The sequence below is a fragment of the Mytilus galloprovincialis genome, chromosome 3, assembly GCF_965363235.1.
Source record: "Mytilus galloprovincialis chromosome 3, xbMytGall1.hap1.1, whole genome shotgun sequence".
Taxonomy (NCBI): domain Eukaryota; kingdom Metazoa; phylum Mollusca; class Bivalvia; order Mytilida; family Mytilidae; genus Mytilus; species Mytilus galloprovincialis.
The window spans coordinates 81,448,923-81,473,682 of record NC_134840.1 but is presented as its reverse complement, the minus strand read 5'-3'; the positions used below and the strand labels follow the sequence as shown (position 1 = coordinate 81,473,682).

The 24,760-nt window shown below is 31.5% G+C and overlaps 2 protein-coding genes across 4 annotated transcripts; one reads left to right on the top strand and one right to left on the bottom strand.

Moving 5' to 3' along the window:
* On the bottom strand, positions 1-12,798 carry LOC143069106 (putative inactive tRNA-specific adenosine deaminase-like protein 3). 2 transcript variants are annotated; one of them, XM_076243566.1, is made up of 9 exons: positions 12,746-12,798; positions 9,486-9,713; positions 9,200-9,254; positions 7,880-7,950; positions 5,006-5,210; positions 4,064-4,169; positions 3,453-3,609; positions 1,417-1,531; positions 1-490 (listed from the first exon to the last, which is right to left on the bottom strand). In XM_076243566.1, the coding sequence occupies exons 2-9, from the start codon at positions 9,619-9,621 to the stop codon at positions 310-312; spliced, it is 1,026 nt and encodes a 341-aa protein (XP_076099681.1). In that variant the 5' UTR covers positions 9,622-9,713; positions 12,746-12,798; the 3' UTR covers positions 1-309. The 2 variants fall into 2 exon arrangements, with proteins under 2 accessions (XP_076099681.1, XP_076099682.1); XM_076243567.1 differs by lacking the exon at positions 12,746-12,798 and adding an exon at positions 11,654-11,733.
* Positions 11,246-20,283, top strand: LOC143069104 (uncharacterized). Of its 2 annotated transcripts, none has more exons than XM_076243562.1 (4): positions 11,246-11,387; positions 15,426-15,573; positions 16,480-16,564; positions 17,854-20,283. In XM_076243562.1, the coding sequence occupies exons 1-4, from the start codon at positions 11,323-11,325 to the stop codon at positions 19,587-19,589; spliced, it is 2,034 nt and encodes a 677-aa protein (XP_076099677.1). In that variant the 5' UTR covers positions 11,246-11,322; the 3' UTR covers positions 19,590-20,283. The 2 variants fall into 2 exon arrangements, with proteins under 2 accessions (XP_076099677.1, XP_076099678.1); XM_076243563.1 differs by lacking the exon at positions 11,246-11,387 and adding an exon at positions 12,841-12,983.
* The last annotated feature ends 4,477 nt before the right edge of the window (positions 20,284-24,760 follow it).

The following is a 24,760-nucleotide window of genomic DNA, read 5'->3' as shown; positions in this document are numbered from 1 at the left end:
CATGGTGACCATTTCATTTATTCAAATAAATCTTTGTTCTTTAAATGTCTATTCATAAATAAAATTGTTCTTTACACAGCTGCTAAAACAGGAAACAATTTAATGTTTTTGTGGTTATCCTGAAAATATATTAACAAGCACATCCAAGTACTCTAAAACAACCATAATGTGAAATATTTATCACCCAATGTCAGACAAGAGTTTCTCACAGCTGTGCTTGTGGACATGACAGAATTCCTAATAAGCAGATGACTTGTCGGAATTTCAACATTTAACCATATACGGGTGTAAATATGTTAATTTAGTAGGTCAAGTTATGTCACTCATCAGTTTGTGGCAGTGGTCCTGGAGGACACCACAGAATACTTCATAATGATGATTGATACCAGTCTGTACATGAAGTTTATATTTAGATCCTAAAGCACCCTCTGGATGTGGGCTTCCATAGAAAACCCTTGATATTCGGGAATGTACTAAAGCCATTGCACACCTAAAATAAAAATAATTTTGTCAACTATTATTCATTGTATTTTGATTTTGATTGTTATTGTACAATACTGACATCATTTCAGGGCTGACTATGCAGTATGGGCGTTGCTCATTATTGAAGGCCGTACCATGACCTTTAGTTGTTAATTTCAGTGTCATTTGGTCTCTTGTTGTCTCATTTGCAATCAAACCACATCTTCTTTTTTTATATTTGCTGTGTTTAATGTCACATTTCTTAATTCACCTTTCTGAGAAATGCCCAGAACAGTGTATTTAGATTCGAACTGTATTAGTTCAATACTGACTTTGTTGTGTTTTTAAGTTGTCTTCCTAAGGTATGCTCAGAGCCAAACAATTGAGTAGCTTATACCATTAAGGAATAATAAGGATCTACTTTATTTGAAGCAGTTTCAGTCTGAATTTTTGTGAAATCCATAAAATTAAATTCTGAATTTGTCAAAATGTACATACTATGCTGTATTTTTATTTATTTTTTAGATTGAGGGTAAAATTCTATTATCATGGATACATGATTTTGTGGCTTTGGCAAATTCTGATAAAAAGTCTATATACAATTTTTATTCCATTTTGCATGTTATATGCTGAATTTTCTGATTACCTGATACTTGAGACCAATGAAAATATGTACATAAATACACATAACATTCAGGGACAGACAATACCACTAGTAGCATTAACCCAATGGATGTGAAGCAATACCAAATTGTGCCTTTCAATGATTTTATTTATTAACTATCATCAAGTCTTACAAATTGACATTAACATAAAATTTGCCTTGATAAATACAGCTTTAATTAGTGTTCTTTGTCATTTAAACATGCATAAAAAATACCCATAGATTAAACATTTTTAAGCAACTGGTACCTATATCATGTTCAGACAACAAATCTATACTGTAACACTTACATAATGCATGGTTCAGCAGTGACATACAAATCATAACCAGTACACAAATAGGGGCCTGTTTTGTCTCCCTTCTCTATGCGACAGGATTGTTTTTGAAAATTGTTGGAAAATTTATCTGCAAAGAAAACAAAATATTAAACAAAAAACAAAACAAAACTAGCTATCCGAAGCCTATCTAGCTATAAGAAGCCTTCATGAAAGGGATGCAAAGACTTGACCATAAACTACAATGGATGGCCAACTAACAAACAATGTGTCTTGTTTTTCAGGAAAATTAGAATATTATCCCATTACGTTAGCAATTCATAGTATGGGAGCATGCCTGAATATAACAATGGAAAGATTTATAATGTACACATTTCATGGATTTATTGCTCAATCAAAACAACAAAAGTTATACTATTAACTTATTTGATAAACTCGCTGAATGATTATCTCCCCTTTATTTGAACACTGGGAAGTCTGGTCAATTACTGAGGGAGTGCAGATTTGTGTCATTAAAATCATTTCAGCTTTCATATATTATTTCCTAAATCCTTTTTACCATAATGAACTGTGACAATCCCTATTTATAAATAATCAGTGCAACCTTTGCCACTACAGGAAATCAGGGGAAAAAAATTAAACGATTATCTCCCCTTTATTTTAACACTGGGTAGCATGATAAATTACTGTTTACTGTTGAACTGCACATTTTTGTGATTAAAGCCAGTTTAATTGTAATATATGTATGTATTCCAAAAATCATTATTTCCATAAATAAGTATGTCAATCCCAATTTATATACATTTCATACATAATCAATGCAACATTATCCAGCACAGGAATTCAGTGGAAAATGAAATGATTATCTCCCCTTTATTTAAAATAAGGAAGCTTGATCAATTCCTTGGGAACTACATGTTTGTGTCATTAAAATTATTTCAATTTTAATACATTAATCCACAAATCAGTATAACAATAAATAAGTATGTCAATCCCTATGTATATAAAATCAGGGCAACCTTTTCCAGCACAGGAATTCAAGGGAAAATGAAACGATTATCTCCCCTTTATTTAACACAAGAGAGCTTGATCAATTCCTTGGGAACTACATGTTTGTGTCATTAAAATCATTTCAATTGTAATATAAAAATCATTATTTCCATAAATAAGTATGTCAATCCCAATTTATACATAATCAGTACAACCTTTTTTTCCACCACAGGTTTCAGAGAAAACATAAAACGATTATCTCCCCTTTATTTTAACAGAAGGTGGGATGGCAGATTTTTGGTCATCAAAATAATTTCAGTTTTACTATAGTATTCCATAAATCAGTACTACCTCAATGTAGAGATCCATCATTTTTCATATATAATCAGTGCAACCGTTTCCATCACAGTAATTCAAAGGAAAAAAAATAAACGATTATCTCCCCTTTATTTAAACACTTTGCAACATGTAAAATATCTGAGAAATTGCCGTTTTGTGCCATTAAAATTATTTCACTTTTAACATATTATCCCACAAATCATTATTACAAAAAGTAAGTTTGGCAATCCCTTTTCATACAAAATCAGTGCAACCTTTTCCACAACAGGAATTGAGGGAAAAAAAATGAAAAATTATCTCCCCTTTATTTCAACACTGGGTAGGGAATTGCACATTTTTGTCATTAAAACCATTTCAATTGCAAAATATTTATTCCATAAATCATTATTACCTTAAATAAGTATGGTAATCCCTATGTATATATAATCAGTGCAACCTTTTCCACCACAGGAATTCAGGGAACAATGAACTGATTATCTCCCATTTATGTTAACACTTGGTAGCATGGTCAATTCTTTTTGAATTGCACATTTGTGTCATTAAAATAATTTCAATTTTAATATATTATCCAATAAATCATTATCACCATAAATAAGTTTTGCAATCCTGATTCAAATATTATCAGTGCAATTTTTTCCACCAGAGGAATTCAAGGATTTTTTTTTAGCAATTTTGTGTGTGTTGTAAATCTTCTAAAAATATTCCTTACTTTTAAAACATACCTGATAATTGCCACATTCCACCACCTTGTACTATGGCCACCTGATCTATTGCCACCATTACAGCATGTTGGAGAGGATGTTTTCCTTGTCGTAGGTCACATGACTTTGCTATTATTGTGTCAGACTTGGGATCTACTATCACAGCTCCTATATGTAACTGAATAAAATAGTATACATGGCTTAAATCTTCATAAATTTGAAATGGAAAGCAGTTAGGAATATTCCATTAAAATGTATGCGGGTGGGTAGGAAGGGACTTTCAAATATCCTTACAACCTAGAACTATTTAGTAGATAATTTTACATAATGGTAATATGTGCTTACTGAAAAAAGACCCATGAACCACATTCAATAATTAAACTTCCCTTCCTACCCTCTCTCATATGTTTAAATGGAATATCCCTAATAATAATATGAAAAATGTTTAATTAACTAAAAAAAGAACATGGTTTATCAAAAACTCAAACTGATGTACTTAGTATTCAAAGGACAAAAATGTCATTGTGATAAATTATTGACGATGCTTAAAAGGTAAATCTGGAGTGATGTTAAAAAATTTTTTTGTTTGTTTCTTCTCTAGAATCTGCATTGATATTCATATAACAATAAACCTTGTAAACTGAAGACTTGGCAACAGAAATAGCTTCTTCCATATTCTTGTGTATAAGATTCACTTCTTCAGTACTGAAAAAACTTCTGTTCAAAAGTCTGGTTATCCTGTAAAAAAAAGATTAATCTATCTTAAAATGAATATTCTATTATGGTTCTTCATGATTGACAGATTCTTCATGGAAATATCATTTTAATTACAAATTAAAATTTTTGATTAAGCTCAAAATCAAGGAAAATATGAATTTCACAATATCATGGAAAGGTTAGTATTAATTCTTGTACATGTATTTTGTCCTTTTTCGTCTGTTTTTTTTTCTCTTTCAATCATGGATTGTTATTTTGATTTACGATTTTTGAACTTTTTTAGCAGAGTGTTTGTGTAAATGAAAAGCTTGTTTTTTTTATTTGTTGGGAAAATTGTTGGTTTATGGATTAAATGTTAAAATGTTAAAAGACTTCAATCATTTAATTGGTTTCAAAATTCAGTTTTGACAAAAATTTAAAAACTGACAAATCCAAGGACTTTTAAGGAAGTTTCTTAGGTGAGGTCAACTTAAAAACAATTCCATTATAATATTCTTATTTATTAACCAACTAAGTACATTATTGCCAACAATGACTGTTTATTATAAACCCTAATTGGGCTTAGTACAGACAAATTGGGCATCAATACAGGGCCATTACAGAATAACAGGGCCATTACAGAAAAACAGGGCCATCAGTTACAAAAAAACAGGGCCATTACAGAAAAACAGGGCCATCAGTTACAGAAAAAACAGGGCCATTACAGAAAAACAGGGCCACCAGTTACAGAAAAAACGGCCATTACAGAAAAACAGTGTTAATATCAAATATAATAAATGCAATATGGCCGCCAATTTCCAAAACGGATCGCCTCGTTTAAAAAGTCACCATAATTTTATTCAATGGAAATGTTATACCTTTTATCTTCATGGAAACTACATGGCCAATATTGTACTGCATTGTTATACTGTTGTCTGGTCAAGGGAGGTAATTTAGGTACTTTTACCAAATATGGTTTACTAACATGACAATAGACTGGATTCTTTTCACACAAATCAGACCAGGTATTATTCAAGAAATCTTCTTCATAATTCTCAGCAACAATTATCTGCAATTCATTGGCTGAAATATATTTAAACAACATAATCAACAGTTTTTCGCAAATTGCATAACCAATCTGTTCAAAATTGTTTTGAATATTTAGCATTTGTCTTTTCTGTTTCAATGTAAATTCAATAAATTTCACATACAGGACTGAATATTTCATAAGACTATATGAGCAAGATTTTTTTTCTAAATTTGATTACGGCAATAAAGAAATGAATTATACAAAACAAATAGGGGGCCTCAGTGGCCTATAGGTCAATGTAGTTACTACTGTAATCACTAGCCAGTCAACACTGAGGCTGTGAGTTTGAATCCCGTTTGTGCTGGTGCACTGGACTCAAATCTCAATTAACTAGGATTGTCAGTTTTCTTATCAAAGGTCAGAGGCTTTCTCCAGGCACTCTGGCTTCAACCAGCAATAAAACTTGTCACCACAAAATAGCCTAAAGGTTTAAAAGTGGTGTTAAACACCAAAATATCAATCAATCAATATGAAACAAATAAACAATATTTCAGGACCTTTAATGTTGACTATGCAGTATATACAGGCCTTTGCTTATTGCTGAGGACTGTACAGTGACCTATAGCTGTTAATTTCTGTGTTATTTGGTCTCTTGTGGAGAGTTGTCTCATTGACAATCATCTTCTTTTTTAAAGTCATAAGAAACCTCAGATTAAAAAAAAATAAGCATATGTTTTTTATAACTAAATGGATAGTTTTCATTATACAACTTATGTACATATACTTGGGCTTCAAAACACGGCATTTAATGAGCAGCCATATTTGTTAAATCATAACAGACAAAGAGAAAAAAAATTGACGATTATACGTTATATTTGCTTAAAAAATGAGAAAATCGTTCACAGAGGACTAAGTTTATGATATATACATGCATAGGTTCAAGAAGTGGATAAACATTTTTTTTCACCACTCACTCGTTTCATATGACTTTAAATATATATGTTAGACTCAGATCTACGTCCGGCCTCTAATCGACGTCCGTTCCTCAAATCGACGTCCGTTTCACAAATCGACGTCCAAATCTGACGTCACATTCTCAAATCGACGTCCAATATTTTGATACTCTAATCGATGTCCAATATTTTGATACTCTAATCTACGTCCAATGTGACGGCACTACTTGCCAAAACTACACCCGATTGATTGTTGTCGTCTTAAATCAATGTCCAATATCAATAAATAATAAATTATTGGTCACAGATAAGGCTTTTAGTTTATTCGTTTGAATTGTTTTACACTGTCAATTCGGGCCCGTTATAGCTGACTATGAGGTATGGGCTTTGCGCATTGTTGAAGGCCGTATGGTGACCTATAGTTGTAGAGAGTTGTCTCATTGGCAGTCATACCACATCTTCTTTTTTATATCAATTGTTTACACTTATACATGTACATAATTTATTTTTCAATCCGAAATAGGTATCATGCAGATTCAGATTCAATATTTTATTAAAGTCTCACCACTTGTATAACATTATACATTCCAATAAACATATAAAACATTGCGTATAACATGAAATATTGGATAACATTTATAAAACATATGCATATTAAAGTTTTTCTTGATATAAAGTTAATCCAATTGATCCATATGAAGGAGCGTGTGTCATTCCTATTCATAATAATTAGGCAATTAGTAATACAACCCAACGACTAAGAAAACCAAACGACACGTAGGAGCTTTATTCAGTCTTCATCAATAGACAAAATAAAGAAGCACAGCCAAGTGTTTTGAGAGTATTATAATTCGGGTTTTTATTTTAACAAATTTCTGAGTTTTACACCTGGAGTGAAACGTAAACACAAGATAATTGGCATTATGTTTTATGTTATGCTTTTACATCACTGTTCTAGGTTAAGTGCTCACACACATGTGTAACCCCTGACAAATTCTGTATGGGCCTGCAGTACATTGGTTTCCCTGGTTTATGTCTGTCATATTTGTTTTTCGGAATTGTTTTTAATAAATAAGACCGTTAATTTTCTTATTTGAATTGTTTACATTATTTATGTCGTGGCCTTTAATTATAGCCTTTGCGGTATGGGTTTTTATCATTTCGAAAGCCGTATGGTTTATAATTGCTCACATCCATTTTTTCAACTCTGGTGTATAGTTGTCCCTTTGAAAATCATACCAATCTTTGAAAATTGAAATCACAACCTGTTTACATACTTAGTCTAGTATAATAATTTTTAAAAAAACCCACACATTTCTTATTTATTCCGTATTTTACTTATAACTTGACTTAGTTTTTCTGCTAGATCTTATTTGTCTCACTCTCACATACTATGATATGTTTAAAGGTCTAAATGTTTCAGCTGCTTTCGGTTCAGTTTAGTTTTGTATTCTGTGTCCAAAACGGACGTTGATTATAGAAGCTCAAAATCGGACGTCGATTAGAAAATTCCCAAAAAATGGACGTCGATTAGACAGGCATAAAATTAGCCGTCGATTTGGAATTTTTTTTTATTGTGACGTCACATTTGGACGTCGATTTGAGGAACGGACGTCGATTAGAGACCGGACGTCGATCTGAGTCTTACATATATACTATTTCTTTTAGTTCTGGGAATTTTCTGTCTCGTTAATATCCAGTTTCTGCGTTTTTCCATCTATGAATAAATAAATATATATAACAATATTATCAATAAAACAATAGGGTACCTTGATTTGCATTTGATCTGACTCTTTTCAGGTGAGATAACTTGTCCAAAGGTAAATGTTTACAAATGTTTCTGAAAATAAAATAAATATATATATTTTTTAAAAGAATACATAATTTTACCACCACAAAAAAAATCTACAAATAGAAAAACAGAAAGATAAAACTAACCAAGAATGTGTCTATAGTAGGTAAATGGATACCCCATTTGCACTTTCATTTTCTATGTTCAGTGAAGTGAGAAACTTGGATCAAAACTCAAATTTTGCATTAAAATTAGAAAGATTTTCAAGTTGATTGGATTTAAACTTCATCCTAAAACTTCCTTGACCAAAAACTTTAACCAAAAACTTAAACCTTTAAAGATACAGACAGAAGAACACAAGCAATCAACGGACAAACAAATAGAAGCACAGACCGAAAAACATAACACCCCCAAAATGGGTTATAACAAATGGCTATATGATAGTAATTTTCTAAAATATAGGAAACTATATGTGCTATCTCATCACTGAAAGAAAACACATCATAAACACTAACATACAACATATAGATATCCTGACTTTGTTGAAGCAAAATATGTGGTGGAGTTTTATATTCATCAAAATAAAATCTAAATCCCATAATTAAAAGCATTTTTTTTCAAAACTTCACAGAAATTTTCTACTTTTGGATCGTTGACATCAGCTGATTGACATGGTCTGTCCTACCTTCCACACCACAAAAAGTAAAGTGTTTTTGAGATGCAAGTACATGATGGGTGCCACATGTGGAGCAGTATCTGCTTACCCTTCGCATAAGCATAGATTACTCCCAGACTTATTTTGGGTAGATGTTGTTTTAGTTTTCTATGTTGTGTTTAGAGTACTTTAGGTTTGTCTGTTGGTCCTTTTCTTTTTTAGCTATGGCGTTATAAGTTTATTTTCAACTTCTGAGTTTTAATGTCTCCCTGGTATCTATCTCCTCTCTTTTTGTATATTTAAAATTATTGAGTAACATTTCTTATAAGGAGGTGGTCTGTTAACTATTTCTCCAATGAAGATATACTTCTAGTAACACTTTCTGAGCTGTTAAATGAAACAGTGATATGAAAAATATTTCAATTTAATTGGCTTATCCATCATCATGAAATGATATTGTGACATTTCCATTGGCTATTTGTTAGGTCATTAATAAATTTCAAAGGTCAAATGATGTACATTTTCTCCATGGCAACAGATATATGTGATGTCTTCCATCATTCAACAAAACTGACACTTTTCACCTGAAATAATATCTTTAATCCTAATGTTCTACTTAATTTTTGGTTAAGTGCAACTTACTTCACTATTTCTGAGGTCTTCTTTTTGTCTTTTATTCTACACACAAATATGTCAACTGCAAAATTAATAAAGTTTCTTGGTGTCAAATACAACTGTTTTTACATATATATTTGTGTTGCACTTTTAAATCAGATGGTTTTTTTTTTTTTTTTTAAATAAAAAGTTATTTTTCTGGAATATATACATGTATATACAACAGAAAATCAAAACAAAATTGAAATTCTTTCCAAGGATATTATCCATGAAAGAACAAATAATTGTCAAATGAGAATTTATTCATACTGACCTAACTCAAGTGAACGATAATAAACATCATCTAAAACTGCTTCAGGTTGTTTCATTAAAGTTGGTTCTCCAGTGAACTGTTTCTTTGAGCAGCTGGAACTTATATCATAATCATAGCAATTGCTCACTTCTTCCATGTTCTTGATCCAAAGTTCATCCCGTTAAGCCTTGACCTTTCATCTTAATCTACATCAGGATAGTGCACCTATTTTTGGTACTGAGTGCAGATCTAATAAAGAAAAGGTTAAAGTATTACAGATTCTATTTAATAATAACAATTTTTTGAATTTTAGTTAAATAATTTCCTTTGATAAATATATTAAGTTCTGCACTTGACTTTTCCTAAAAAAATAAAAGAAATTTTAAAGATATTTACCTATTTTATTGACTTTGTTGACTATGACCTTAAAATAAGTATTATGGATTATAATTAAAAATAAGAGATATTTTAATTTTAGGTAAATAGTTTCCTTTCATAATTATATTAAGTTCTGCACTGCTTCTTATAAACTGTAGAAAGAAATTACCAGAGACATATATACACATATATGTATGTTCCAGACCATATGAGTATTTGGACCGTACGCGTACGGTCCGACCATACGCGTACGGTCGGACCGTATGAGTATACGCGTACGGTCCAGTACGTGCTGACCATACATGTTATTTAATCATATGGGTTAAATTGAAACAAGCATTTATCACAATCTTTATTTTTAGTTTTACAAATTGTTATTGATAATTTATTACAATTAGATAGATAAAATGAACAAACAAACAATTGAAATTAAGTATTTGTTTAATTTTATATCTGAATCCCATTTTGGTACTCTCGCCCAAGGTGACACAATTCAAGTAACGTAATATTTTTTACATTTTCATGTATGCAGTTCATGCATGTTCCTTTGCATTTGCATTTTTTTGGTAAAGTTGCTAAATATTCTAAAACAATTGACCTCCCACATTATGTTTACTTACGATATCTTCAATTTCAGTGATCACAATTCAATTAATGTATTACTGATCGACATGCTTAATACAAGAGACTAACAGATTTAATTAGCGTGAATTTAAAAAAAGTTAAAATATAAAGTTTTTGTTTCAATTACAATTGAACTTTTTTAGATTAATTTGATAATTAAGTTATGTTGATCTGCTATATGCATTTGTAACTAATAAACTTGACCAACTTTTTAATATTAGTCAGACCGTACGCGTACGGTCCGACCGTATGAGTATTTTGAAAAAGTACGCATACGGTCCAGACCGTACGCGTACGGTCCAAATACTCATACGGTCTGGAACATGTATATATGTCTCCGAAATTACCTATTTTTTAAGACCTTGACTTGAAGCCTATGACCTCTAAATAAGTTTTACAGATTATAATTAAAAATAAGACATACATGTATTTCAACGTTGGTTAAATAATTCCCTTTGATAAATATATTAAGTTCTGCACTCTCCCTAAAAAACTTGAATAAAGTATAATTACTTATTTTATGACCTTGACTTTGAAGCCTATGACCTCAAAATATTTTTTTCTTGTCAATTAGAGAACCAGACAATTTAAGACCACTAGTAACTCACACCTTACTTGTTTCTTTATTGTTATTAACAAAAGAATATACATGATAACAATTAGTGATTACATAATCAATGGATTAACATGATTACCAACATAAGGATTATCACAGTTTTACCTGTTACTAGCTTTTATACATTTAATATCACTTTAAAAAACTCAATTCTGCACTTCATACTTTAGATATGTTTCATTTATATTTCTCTGGTTTATAGAACAACGAAATTTTTATGCAAGACAATCAATTTCTGAAATGCTAGTTCATGGACTTGGGCACTGGGGTCCTGGAGACCCTTATAGTCATCTACAATATCATGAGTATGTATATATCTATAAATATATAAAAGTTGGTCTTCACTTATCAGACAGTTCTTCAAGAATTTATTATATATAATTCTAGCAATTCATTAATTTTAGATATATTCATTGTGATGTGGAGAAATTTTTTAAAAAGGTTCTTTTTATATTTATAGATTTTTGTTTTGCATATATATATACAATGTATGTATGTAATTATGTCAGGAATGGGTTTTTAGAAATAATCAATGTGTCCTGAAACTATTACACTAATATATTAGTCTTACTAGGTGGAAAACTAAATATTCTTCTGAACTAGTTTTGAAACAAAGTATTTATTTCTCATCAGATTTTTGAAATGCATTTTGTGGAATACTCTTTATCATGTTTATAGAAATCACTTGTGTTGGTCACTGATGATATTGGCGGACAGGTTCCAGGCCAAACCATAAATACTGGATATGGGGGTTATTTCTATTGACTCATAATTTTTTAGGGCCTAGTATATTCTATAATCTTTTAACCCTCTATCAAGACCCTTTGCCTTCATGGCCATTCAAAGTGCTCTTTTACTATCACTGGTACTTAGAATTTTCACAAAAGATGAGATGCAATAATTGGAAAATAATCAGGTTATGGAGAACACACACAATTGATTATGATAATATTACATTGTACATGTACTTTTTTTGAATTTTTCAAAATTTAACAAATGTACATCTATACTGAATTAAATTCATGAATATTATGGATTTTTACCCCAACCCATGCATTAGGGTTGTAAATCCTAAAATGTACTTTTTCTGTTAGATGATAAAAAAATCTACTGATTTTGACGAAATAAATGGTAAAGATAATTATTTGAGACCACTGACCAGCTGATGAATCAGGATAAAGATATTTTAACCATGTTAACTAATCCAGGTAAAATTTTAAACCAATTTGACACTAAAGGTAGCCGAAAATTACTGTTTGACGACTGACAGTTAAGAGCATTCCTTCCCTCATACATGAACCTTTACTCTGCTGGCTAATGGTAAAAATAAAGTAAATTATACAAAATATTTCGTGGGGCGCAGCTAGATTTGACAACAGAAGCCCAACCCTTAACTTTTTTTTATTTCAAGTTGCATATGACTTTAACCAAAAATATATTTCCATTTATTATTAAAAAAATAAAAGGTAATTTAATCTTAAAAGTCATAATCATTATATTATATACTTAGCATTAGCCATGGCATAGGGTTTCTTTTTTAAAGAATGGAATATATCTGTCAACTCATGAAATGAAAAAGAATGTCCTTTGAAAGGTTTAACTAACTCTCTAAGTGAGTATTCCTATTCGATTTATAGCTTAGCCTTATGTAAGTTATGGAGACCTGATCAATATGAACTGCTTTAGTCTGTATATTGTAATTCTTAAACGGAAATGATTCCGGTTAGGGTTTGTCTTTTAGAAATTTGGGAGGAAAAAATATTAAACAACGTTCTATTGGCTGAAATTTTAGATTTAACCAATCAAATATTCTGTATTATGCCAATGTAGTTGAGATGTGAGACGGGAGAGCTCGATGAGCTGAAGAATAATTTCGCAAATCACACTGTGATTAAACCACTGTAATTATCAAATTATTTATTTATTTGTACTGCCCTTAATTGCGTAAAGTATAGACTCGGAATGAAGCACTTCAATTGTTGATCAAGCCCTGTCAATGGCCTTGGACAGATCTCTTCTAAAGTTCTATTTCTGATCTCGAAATATTGAACAAACACAGACACTCTTCACTTAATGACTTATGTCACTAGTCATGCTAGTGAAGATGTTAACGAATACATACCTATATACCTTTACCAAGGATTTTTATGGTCTACAAATTATTGCCTTCACCTACTGACCTAGCCCACAAAATCATAATAATGTCTAGTCAAGCTAATTTGCAATTCAATTTTTTTTTTGCTTAGTTGCAGGAAGGTGTCAAAGCAAAAAAATAAAGTAGCCTTGCAAGACAACATCAATGTGGGATAAAAACAGTCACAATAATAAAAAAAAAAAAACACGGCATGATATCGCTATTTGTCCGCCATTACTGGATATCACACAGGTTCCCGTATAATTTTGACGTCATAAAACAAAATATCTGAAGCCACAATGAAAAAGTGATTGTTGTTGACCTCAAAAGTTCAAGCGGCCGGGTCTGCCGGGATTAGCGATAAGGTGTATTATCTGGACTACTGTGACAAATGTAGGAAAATGTTTAGCAAAAATAAAAAATGAGCCTCTGTGGTTTTCCCTGAGGCTATTTTCATATTTTCAACGACCCTGCTACATTTCCCATTGTGTGAAAAAAAATATTAGCTGTGCATATTAATTATTGAAGTTCATAATAACTTGACATAATGCTGGCGAAAGTGTAAAGCAAAATAATGTCCTATGAAATATTGTCCAACAAGACAATATATCATGACTATGTACTATGTCCTCATCTATAAAATTATGTCTTGAGACGGACAAATTTTCATAGTGGAATTTGATCTGTTTGATTACAATAATTCACAGATGAATAGTATGAAATTTTGTCCTGCTAAAGGGAAGTAATCATTTGTTTGTATTAAGACAATATTTCATAGACTGATTGTTATGAAATTTTGTCTTATGAAGGGGAGGTTATCATCATATATCATGATGGTTAAAAATATCATTAAAGTGTTTTCTTCAATTGACAATAACAAAAAAGAAAATAATAATAAATAGATACAGGTACATGTATAAACATGATAAATAGAAAACTAGTTTTGTAATCATGGATGGCAAGGAGTATAAAATACTTTTTGAGTTTCTCAATCTAAAAGTTTCACTGGAAGGAATTTCAGAAAATCAGAAGAGAGTAATTAGAAGAAAGTCTAATTACTTTTGTATACAGAACAATGAAATTTATTTCAAAAGTGTTGATAAGAAATCAAATGAAGTTATGAAAAGACTTGTGATTCATAAAGACAAATTATAAAGAGTGATGTATCTATATAAATATATATATTAATAACCAAATTACAAAATATTTTGTTATTATTATTCAAAAATCTGCATGCTGCATGTTTGTGTAATATAACTTGTATTAATTTGAACAAGAATTTTTATTATGGACAGTATTCTATAGGGAAAATTAATATTATGCTGTTGACAAAATTTAATATAAAATATTGTTAGCAGACACGTTTTCATAATGATATATTGTCATCAGAGACATGTATGTGTATATATGTCTCTGTTGTCATTGACAGTATTTCATAGTGAAATATTGTCTTTAAGGCGGTGACAAAATTTCATGGACAAGCACAATATTTCATAATGAAATAGTGTCCTTGACAATATTTCATTATGAAATGGTGTCTTAAGACAATATTTCATGGAGGATAATATTTTATGTTACAAAAGCATGTGATGTGTTCTGAAACGTGACTAACTGGTAATTGTTAATACAATGAAATCGGCTGTTATTGTTTGAATGATAAAATTAGACAGAAGTCAAATCCATTCTGATGCACATCTCCTACATAACTTTCGAAAATCATTCCATTTGAATAATTTCAGTATGAAACTGCGCCAACTCAACACTGGAGATACATTGACATATGACATTGAGATTTAGGTTGATATTAAATATAAAAAAAAATCCACTGATATTTCAAATATTTCAAAGCAAATATTGTGCTCCATCAGAAACAGTTGAAAAAACAATTAAAATCACAAATTTTGTCATGCTAATCAAAGATATCAATATTTTTTTCTGATTAGCCCATACGTTATGCTATTTTTGTGTTTTTATCAGACACTGTTTATTGATTATGTAAAAGAAAAGTATTACATCACTGATGCAAAGTTGAAATGAGTTATGGAAATTTATGCAATGAACTTTTGCATTGTAATCATGGTAATTTTAGTGAAATTTCAGTTACTTGTTATTTGGAAGTGTAATTTGATAGTTTGTAGACCTACAGGAATTGGTTCTGAGTGCTGAATCTTATTATGTGATAGATTAAATTCATTTTTTCTGTTAACAGGTCTACAGCCAGCAAAATGGATTTTCAAGCATACCCCAGAAATATGGGGAATAAAAGTTCCCATGCATTGAAGTTGCAACAACATTTATATGATCAGATGTCATCTCAAACTGAATTCTGTGATGTCACCCTGATGGTTGGAGATATTGTAAGTACATGTAATATATTTAAAAGTTGAAACAAAGTCATCCAAGTAAGGGAGCTACCATTTGATTTTTACGGGGGGGGGGGGGGGGGGGGGGGGGGGGGGGGGGGCTAAGATGAAATTTGAAAAATAGGCAGGACAGGAGTTTTGAGTAAAAAAAAAAGGCAGGATGAGACACTTGCAAAAAAAAAGTCAGGACGACAATTTAGGTAAAATAAAGTCGGGATAAACTAAAGAAAAAAAAGGCAGGACCGAACAGAGTGAAAAATAAAAAGGCAGGACAGAGATTACAGCTTAAAAAAAAATGTAGGACAAAATTTTTCATCCTAGCCCCCCCCATAAAAATCAAATGGTAGCTCCCTAATAATGTTATTACCCTGAAGTAAGTTCTGGTCCACGAATGTGGACGTGGGTTGAATCCAAAATCTGACACCATGTATCTTTATTCCTACGATATGAGGGCAATAAGAATTAAACACTAGTTTAGAGGGGGGATAGGACCTTTATTGGGACACCGGGATTGGGTGTTTTCATGATTTTCAGGATTGACCTTTTCGGGATGTCAGGATTTATTTTTTTTTAATTCAGGACCTCAGGATTTCATGTTTTTAATCCCGGGATTTCGAGATCAGGACCCCTCCTACCCTCCCTCAGTTTAGGCACACAAGTATAATTGTAAACAGTGACATCATCTAAAGTGTACACATCATCAGTGCTTATCTATCGGGCGCATCATAAACATTTAAATATATATCGTTACAAAAGCCTTTCTTATTCATACCATAATTACTTGAACTAGCCATTTAAGTCTTTTATCAAATTAATTTTAAGAGAAAATGCTTGTGAATGTTTTCAAGTAGGTGATGTTTACATATTTGGATTTTTAATTATTAATGATTTTATTTTAAGGAAGTAAAGGCTCACTGGAATGTACTGGTATCATGTCCTTACTTTCAGTCCTTATATGATAGTGGGATGGATGAAAAAGTATCAGGTAAGGAAATTGTCTATATACAAACAGTTTAAACAGGAATAAGCAAAAACATAAATTCCTGTATGTTTAAAGAAATCGACTAACATCCTTTTAACTGCACAAAAAAAATCAAATTTACAGTTTTTTCAGCAGAGTTGTCACAAAATTGAACTCTGCTAACAAATTTGAAATTGTGTTGACAAACAAATTAAATAAATTCTCAACAAGTTAAACATGACTTCTTGTACATGCTTGAAATCTGTTATTTGAAGATATAATTTAACACACTTTAGATGCACAAAACAAACAAGGTTATGGTTTTAGCAGAGCTGTTACAAAGTTGAAATATGTTTATGGAGCTACCATTTGATTTTTATGGGGGGGCTAGGATGAAATTTGAAAAAAATAGGCAGGACAGGAGTTTTGAGTAAAAAAAAAAGGCAGGATGAGACACTTGCAAAAAAAAAAAGTCAGGATGACAATTTATGTAAAAAAAGTCAGGATAAACTAAAAAAAAAAAAGCAGGACCGAATAGAGTGAAAAATAAAAAGGCAGGACAGAGATTACAACTAAAAAAAAAATGCAGGACAAAATTTTTCCTCCTAGCCCCCCCATAAAAATCAAATGGTAGCTCCCTTATGATATGATGAATGTCTCTCTGGAATCTATAAAAACCCAATTTATAAGGTGTTATTTTAACAATTTGAATATGTAAACATGGAAAGGGAAGCTGACTTTTGTTGATTTATTATTCATGAATATATCTTGACATCTAAAACATGTTAATGTTTTATGACAATCTTGAACATGGTAAATTAGGACCTCTGACACAGAGTATTATAAAAGACAATAGACAGAAGATAACATATTGATAACTTAAATTCATTTTTTGAATTGACTAAGACAAAACCATGGAAAAAATAAAATAAATGAAATAAAAAACAACCTACAAAACACTACATGGAAAATGAAAGCAACACAAAATCCACCAAAAACAGTAGTCATTGTAGGTGCTTCATGAGGGGTAGTCAGATCCTGCTCCACACATGGCATCTATAGCATATTTCAGTCTGTCAACTCTAAGGTTTTGTTTGAACCCAGCTCTTGCTAAGTTGTGTTTGAGCCAAATCTTAATTCACAAGGTTTGCCAGAATCTTGGTCAAAGGTTGATGATTCTCTTATTTTCTCCACATATATGCATAATTTTTGCATGTAAAGTGTCTATCATGAATCAGCCATGAAGGATGCAGAAAGTGGTTTAAAATAGTTACACCAATTTGTTGGTAATCAATCTTGTTATTTCATTGTAGGTAAAGTGATACTGCATATAGGGAAATTAGCAGCTATTAGGTCAGCTATAGCTTTTCTTTATGTTGGAACTGTAGAAATTTCATATGAAAATGTGAGGGATTTACTAGAAGTGGCAGAATACTTCCAGATAAGTGACTTGAAACAAGCATGTCGTGATTACCTCTTCAGTGTGGAGGTCACTGTTGACAATTGTGTTCAAATATGTCTGCTGTGTAGTCAGTATGACCTTGACATTTACAACAAAACTTATGACTTTCTCAGGGGACATTTACCTGAGGTCATGAAGAAAGATGACATTTTAACACTTACCCATGATTCCATTCTGGCATTTATTATGGATCAGACCTTATCATACATTCCCCAGGAAGAATTCTTTAATTTTATAATCAGATGGGTAAAACATGATGAGGCAAATAGACTTCACTGTTTCAGTGAATTATTTTGTGCGTTAGATCTGATACAAATGTCTAAACAAGTGATAGAAACAATTCTGGAGAAAAACAATTTAGTAAGCAGACAAGAAGACTGTAAAGCTCACATTCTCCGAGCTAAATTGTCGAAAGACTTGACATACCAAGAAACTGGACAGCGCGATGTTATACTCGTAGCAGGTGGTTGTAGTCACAGTGTGTATGTTAATAACTTTTTTCATCATTTTTCATCGATCATCAATTCCATAGCGGTCAGTAATATCTATGGATATGTGATTCAGGACCAAAGATGGACAGAAATAGCTCCCCTACCTCATCAGATGAGAAGGCCATTGTTGACCTACGATAATTCAGGACATTTATACGTGTTCGATACAGAGCATACACATGATAGCACAATGTTTTACATTTACAAGTTCAGAATCAGTGACAAGAGTTGGACAAGTTTCAAAATTAATGTACCGGAGGCCTATCTGAATGCCTCACTTCAGAAAATTGTAGCATGTAACAACAAATTGTATGCTGTTATTTCGAGTCAGCAGGCTGCACTATTAGAAGTGAAAGAGGATGGAAATGAAAGCGAAATAAAATGTCAGCTGTTCCACAGTAATCCTTCAACTCAGGTTAACGTTCATGTGACAAATAACTCGCACATATGTGTATTGGCATGGAAGCATGGCATTAAAGTCAAGAAAAGTCGTCATTATGCCAAATTTATTGTTTATGATGTGCGAAGTCAAAGAAGATTTGATCATTCTAAGGGTTCGATATTCGAAACCCATATGTTTTCCATTGGAAATGACATCACTGTTTGTAGAATGGGAAAGTTCCATGCTAGGAGGTTTAATTTAAATGACAGAAGATGGAAACCTATAGCTGATCAAGTCCTGCCATTCCCACCGGAAGACCCAGCAAGGACAGATTTCGCGAGCATTTCTGACGGAAACAATTTTTTCCTTTTTGGTGGGAAAGACCAATCCACAAAAAAACCTTTGGAAACTGCATACAAATATACATATAGAACAAAATCATGGACAAAATTAGAAGATATGCCTCAAGCTTTAATGCAAAGTGCTATTTGTATTGCCAAGTTTCCAGTGACTGATGTTAGGTGCCATATAAAGTGTCCACATTGTTTGTACCATTCCCGACGTAGTCAGGCTTTGTACAATGTCGAGTATCCTCCCGATGAGGATGAGTGTACTGATTACTCAAATGACGATGACTACCTCTCGGACCATTGGGTTGATTACTATGATGACTATGAAGCTTTTGATGATCCTTTCGAACACTACTGGTACTGATTGTTGTCACTTTATGTCGAACATGAAAAAATAATTAAAAATCTATTAAAACCTATTGCTAAAAGTGTAAATTATATTTGTGTCCTAAAATGGCTCATCCTTTTGTTGTTATGTTTATGTTAAGTCTACAAAAATAGATTCCCTTGTTTTGCTTTTAGCTGTGCAAATTGTGACATTGAAAAATTTATTTATGGGGAACATTCAAGTGCTAAAAAAACTTACATTTACTTGTTTCGTAAATATCAGATAAAAAACTTATAACCAATGAACATTATACCTGAATTCGAAGTGAATAGTTGTTTTAACATGTTTAAAGTTTAAAAAAAAAGTTAGACACAAGTGGGCAATAGAAAAGTAACAATCTCTTTCAAAAGTATGAAAATGCTTCACAAGTAGATGTATCATGTGTTACTGTATACATGTATACTACTTTTAATCTGGTGCTATTTAAAGTCTTCAGAAATGTACAGCTACCAGATTCAGTATTTTAGTTGAAAATTAGTAATTATGCTTAATTATAGTTTCATTTTGTATCAATGTTTTGATGAAGTCCATCTTTGATATTCTTATTTTTGTGCAGCAGTACAAATTTATCATGTTTATAGACCAGATATTGAGTTTATCATGTGTATGTACATTTGAATTGTAGTTAAACATATTTTTTAAGAAGAAGAAACATTCATTTACAAAATAAGTGTTTTGTTTATATTATTTTGGATTTTTCTTCCGTACAAAACACAGTATCCACATTGCCATGAATGTTGTTCACTTTATAATCCCTTCTACTGGTTACTTTTTATACGACCGCAAAAATTTTAATTTTTTGGTCGTATATTGCTATCACGTTGGCGTCGTCGTCGTCCGAATACTTTTAGTTTTCGCACTCTAATTTTAGTAAAAGTGAATAGAAATCAATGAAATTTTAACACAAGGTTTATGACCACAAAAGGAAGGTTGGGATTGATTTTGGGAGTTTTGGTCCCAACATTTTAGGAATTAGGGGCCAAAAAGGGCCCAAATAAGCATTTTCTTGGTTTTCGCACTATAACTTTAGTTTAAGTGAATAGAAATCTATGAAATTTTGACACAAGGTTTATGACCACAAAAGAGAGGTTGGGATTGATTTTGGGAGTTTTGGTTCCAACAGTTTAGGAATTAAGGGCCAAAAAAGGGCCCAAATAAGCATTATTCTTGGTTTTCGCACAATAACTTTAGTATAAGTAAATAGAAATCAATGAAATTTTAACACAAGGTTTATGACCACAAAAGGAAGGTTGGGATTGATTTTTGGAGTTGAGGTCACAACAGTTTATGAATTAAGGGCCAAAAAGGGGCCCAAATAAGCATTATTTTTGGTTTTTGCACCATAACTTTAGTATAAGTAAATAGAAATCTATGAAATTTAAACACAAGGTTTATGACCATAAAAGGAAGGTTGGGTTTGATTTTGGGAGTTTTGGTCCTAACAGTTTAGGAATAAGGGGCCCAAAGGGTCCAAAATTGAACTTTGTGTGATTTCATCAAAAATTGAATAATTGGGGTTCTTTGATATGCCGAATCTAACTAATAATAATGTATGTAGATTCTTAATTTTTGGTCCTGTTTTCAAATTGGTCTACATTAAGGTCCAAAGGGTCCAAAATTAAACTTAGTTTGATTTTAACAAAAATTGAATCCTTGGGGTTCTTTGATATGCTGAATTTAAAAATGTACTTAGATTTTTAATTATTGGCCTAGTTTTCAAGTTGGTCCAAATGGGGGTCCAAAATTAAACTTTGTTTGATTTCATAAAAAATTGAATAAATGGGTTCTTTGATATGCCAAATCTAACTGTGTATGTAGATTCTTAATTTTTGGTCCAGTTTTCAAATTGGTCTATATTAAGGTCCAAAGGGTCCAAAATTAAACTAAGTTTGATTTTAACAAAAATTAAATTCTTGGGCTTATTTGATATGCTTTATCTAAATATGTACTTTGATTTTTGATTATGGGCCCAGTTTTCAAGTTGGTCCAAATCAGGATTCCATATCAAGTATTGTGCAATAGCAAGAATTTTTCAATTGCACAGTATTGCACAATAGCAAGAAATATCTAATTGCACAATATTGTGCAATAGCAATTAATTTTCAATTGGAGTTATCTTTCTTTATATAGAATAGTAGTTGATAATATATGTTGGAAATTTGCCAGACATGACTATGATGTCATTTTCTATTTTTATTTGCCAATAACTTTATGTAAATAACTTCATTGGAAATTTGCCAATATAAAATGTTGCTGATGAAGCTTTTTTTCCTTATCTTATCTAAAATGTTTTTAGATAATGTATGTTGGACATTTGCCAGACATGACTATGATGTCATTTTCTATTTTTATTTGCCAATAACTTTATGTAAATAACTTCATTGGAAATTTGCCAATATAAAATGTTGCTGATGAAGTTTTTTTTATTGTTTTATACAATAAACAATGTATATTCACTTTTACTACCAACCAATCTTTACCATTCAGTGATAACAAGCACTTTATTTTACATTTTAATATTTTATGATGTATTTAAAAGAGTAGTTATTGTTGCAAACTCCATTAGAAATTTGAATTGATATCAGTTTTGGAAAAAGGGAAATGGGGATGTGAAAAAAAAGGGGTGGGGGTTTAAATTTTTCTCATTTCAGATTTCATAAATAAAAAGAAAATTTCTTCAAACATTTTTTTGAGAGGATTAATATTCAACAGCATAGTGAATTGCTCAAAGGCAAAAAAAAACTTTTAAGTTCATTAGACTACATTCATTCTGTGTCAGAAACCTATGCTGTGTCAACTATTTAATTTTAGATTTAAAGTTTGAAGAAGAAATCTTTAATTGATTTGTAAAATCTTGACATTTGTTTTGTGTAAAAAAAACCCATGTAATGTCAAAAATTTGATCACAATCCAAATTCAGAGCTGTATCACGCTTGAATGTTTTGTCCATACTTGCCCCAACTGTTCAGGGTTCGACCTCTGCGGTCGTATAAAGCTGCACCCTGCGGAGCACCTGGTTAAAGTGTATAGAGAGGTGCCTGTTGGCAATTTTCTCTGTATTTTCAATAGATATTATGTAATAGGTTGTCATCAGGATTTATCACTGCATATCACAAAATATCACCATGTTTCAAACTATACTCTTAATTTCCAGTGTGAAGGTTAGCATTTTTGAAAAAAAAAAAAGAAAATTGATTAAAAAAAAAGGGACTTATTAAGTTAATTTATCAAATTCATATTCTCTGATTCAACTCAAAATCTCATAATTTATTTTTAATAATAACTTTAAGGAATGACTGTCATATTTTTTCTGTCTATGAAGAAATAACATAAAAAATTTGGTGCACACTGAATAACGCACATAGCGGGTTATTTAACAGTGTGCACCACATTTTTTATGTTATTTCGAATAGACAGAAAAAATCAGCCAATCAGAAGACGTGTTACATCCAAAATTAAATTATTGTATAATAAAAGACAAATATGGTGAAACCAAGGGGATAATAAAAAAAAGGCAACACTAAGAGAAAAAGAAGAAATCGACAGTTGAGAAACTGAGCAAAAGTAAACTAATGATTAAGCAACACAGTTTTCACCTCAAAACTGGTTTAACTGTGTTGCTTAAGAGAGTCCACGGTTCCTGCCTCACTAGTGGTGTGGAAATGTGAAATCACTTGTATCTGATAAATCAAATTTGATTCTAATATAAAAAACAGAAGAAGTGGTATGATTGCCAATGTGACAACTCTCCACAAAAGACCAAATGACACAGAAATTTACAGCTCTAGGTCACCATACTTCCTTCAACAATGAGCAAGGCCCATTGTTGGCTATAAAAGGCCCCCAAAACTACAAATGTAAAATATTTCGACTGAAAACTTTTCCTTTCGACCTTATAAATGTAAAAAAGAAATTAATGAAAAACAAATATGCAACACAGCTACAAATGGCAACCACTTAATTACTTTATATAATAATTGATTTGGTGCTGTCTCTATTTAATCCTTGAACAAATTTACTTTATTTGTTAACTTTTTGAATATATTTAAACTCAGGATCTCGTGTTAACCTTTGAAATTGAAATACAGACATTTTCAGGACAAGGAATAATCTGGACTATGCTAGACATGCTAGATAGAAAAACACACTGAATATTGATATCTACAAAATACAACACAGATCCAACTCCACTAAAACAATGATGGGGACTATGGCATTTAGGAAATGTAAGCAGCCTCTCCTCCACAAGTGTCATCCTTTGTTTTGCTCATGAGTCTAGTGATAAATCAAAATGGTAATGTTTCATCATATTCTGAAAATTGAGGACAGGATTGTTGCTACAACAAATTAAAAAAAAACCAATATTAGTGACTGGAATTTTCGAATAAGATTTTATTATTTAGGTGACTGTCAGCAGTCATATTTTTATACGACTGATTCGTCGTATAATGCTATCTGGTCGCTGTCGTCTGCCTCATCATCCAAACGCATTTAGTCAGACAATAACTTTTTACCAGAAGGTTCAGTACCGCTAAAGGAAGGTTGGGATTGATTTTGGGGGTTATGGTCCTAATAGTTCAGGAATTAGGGGCCAAAAAGGGGACCCAAATTAAGCATATTTGTAGTTTCAAACAATAACTTGTTGATTGTATGAATCTCTCTGAAATTATACCACAAGTTTTCATACCATGAAGGGATGGTAAGTATTGACTTTTTAGGGGTTATGGCCCAAAACGTTTTTGAATTAGGGGCAAAAAAAGAGGAGAAACTAGGTTTTTCTGGTCAATGGACAATTAAGACAATTTAAAAGCATTGTAAGGGAGGTAACTCAAAAACATTTAACATAGAATGTTGGATATGTTTGGATTTACCTCCCTTACACTACTTGTAAATTATGTATAAAGAAATGTCAGGTTTTGGGTTAATTGCAAAAAAAGGGGGGTGGTAACAGTTTTCAATTTTTTTTCCCTAATTTCTCAAATTCCAAATTTTTGAAAAGTTTGAAGAAGTAATCTTTAATTGCACAATAAATTTGTAAGATCTTGACATTTGTTTTGTGTCAGAAACTCATATTATGTCAAAAAATTTGATCACCATCCAAATTCAGAGCTGTATCAAGCTTGAATGTTGTGTCCATACTTTCCCCA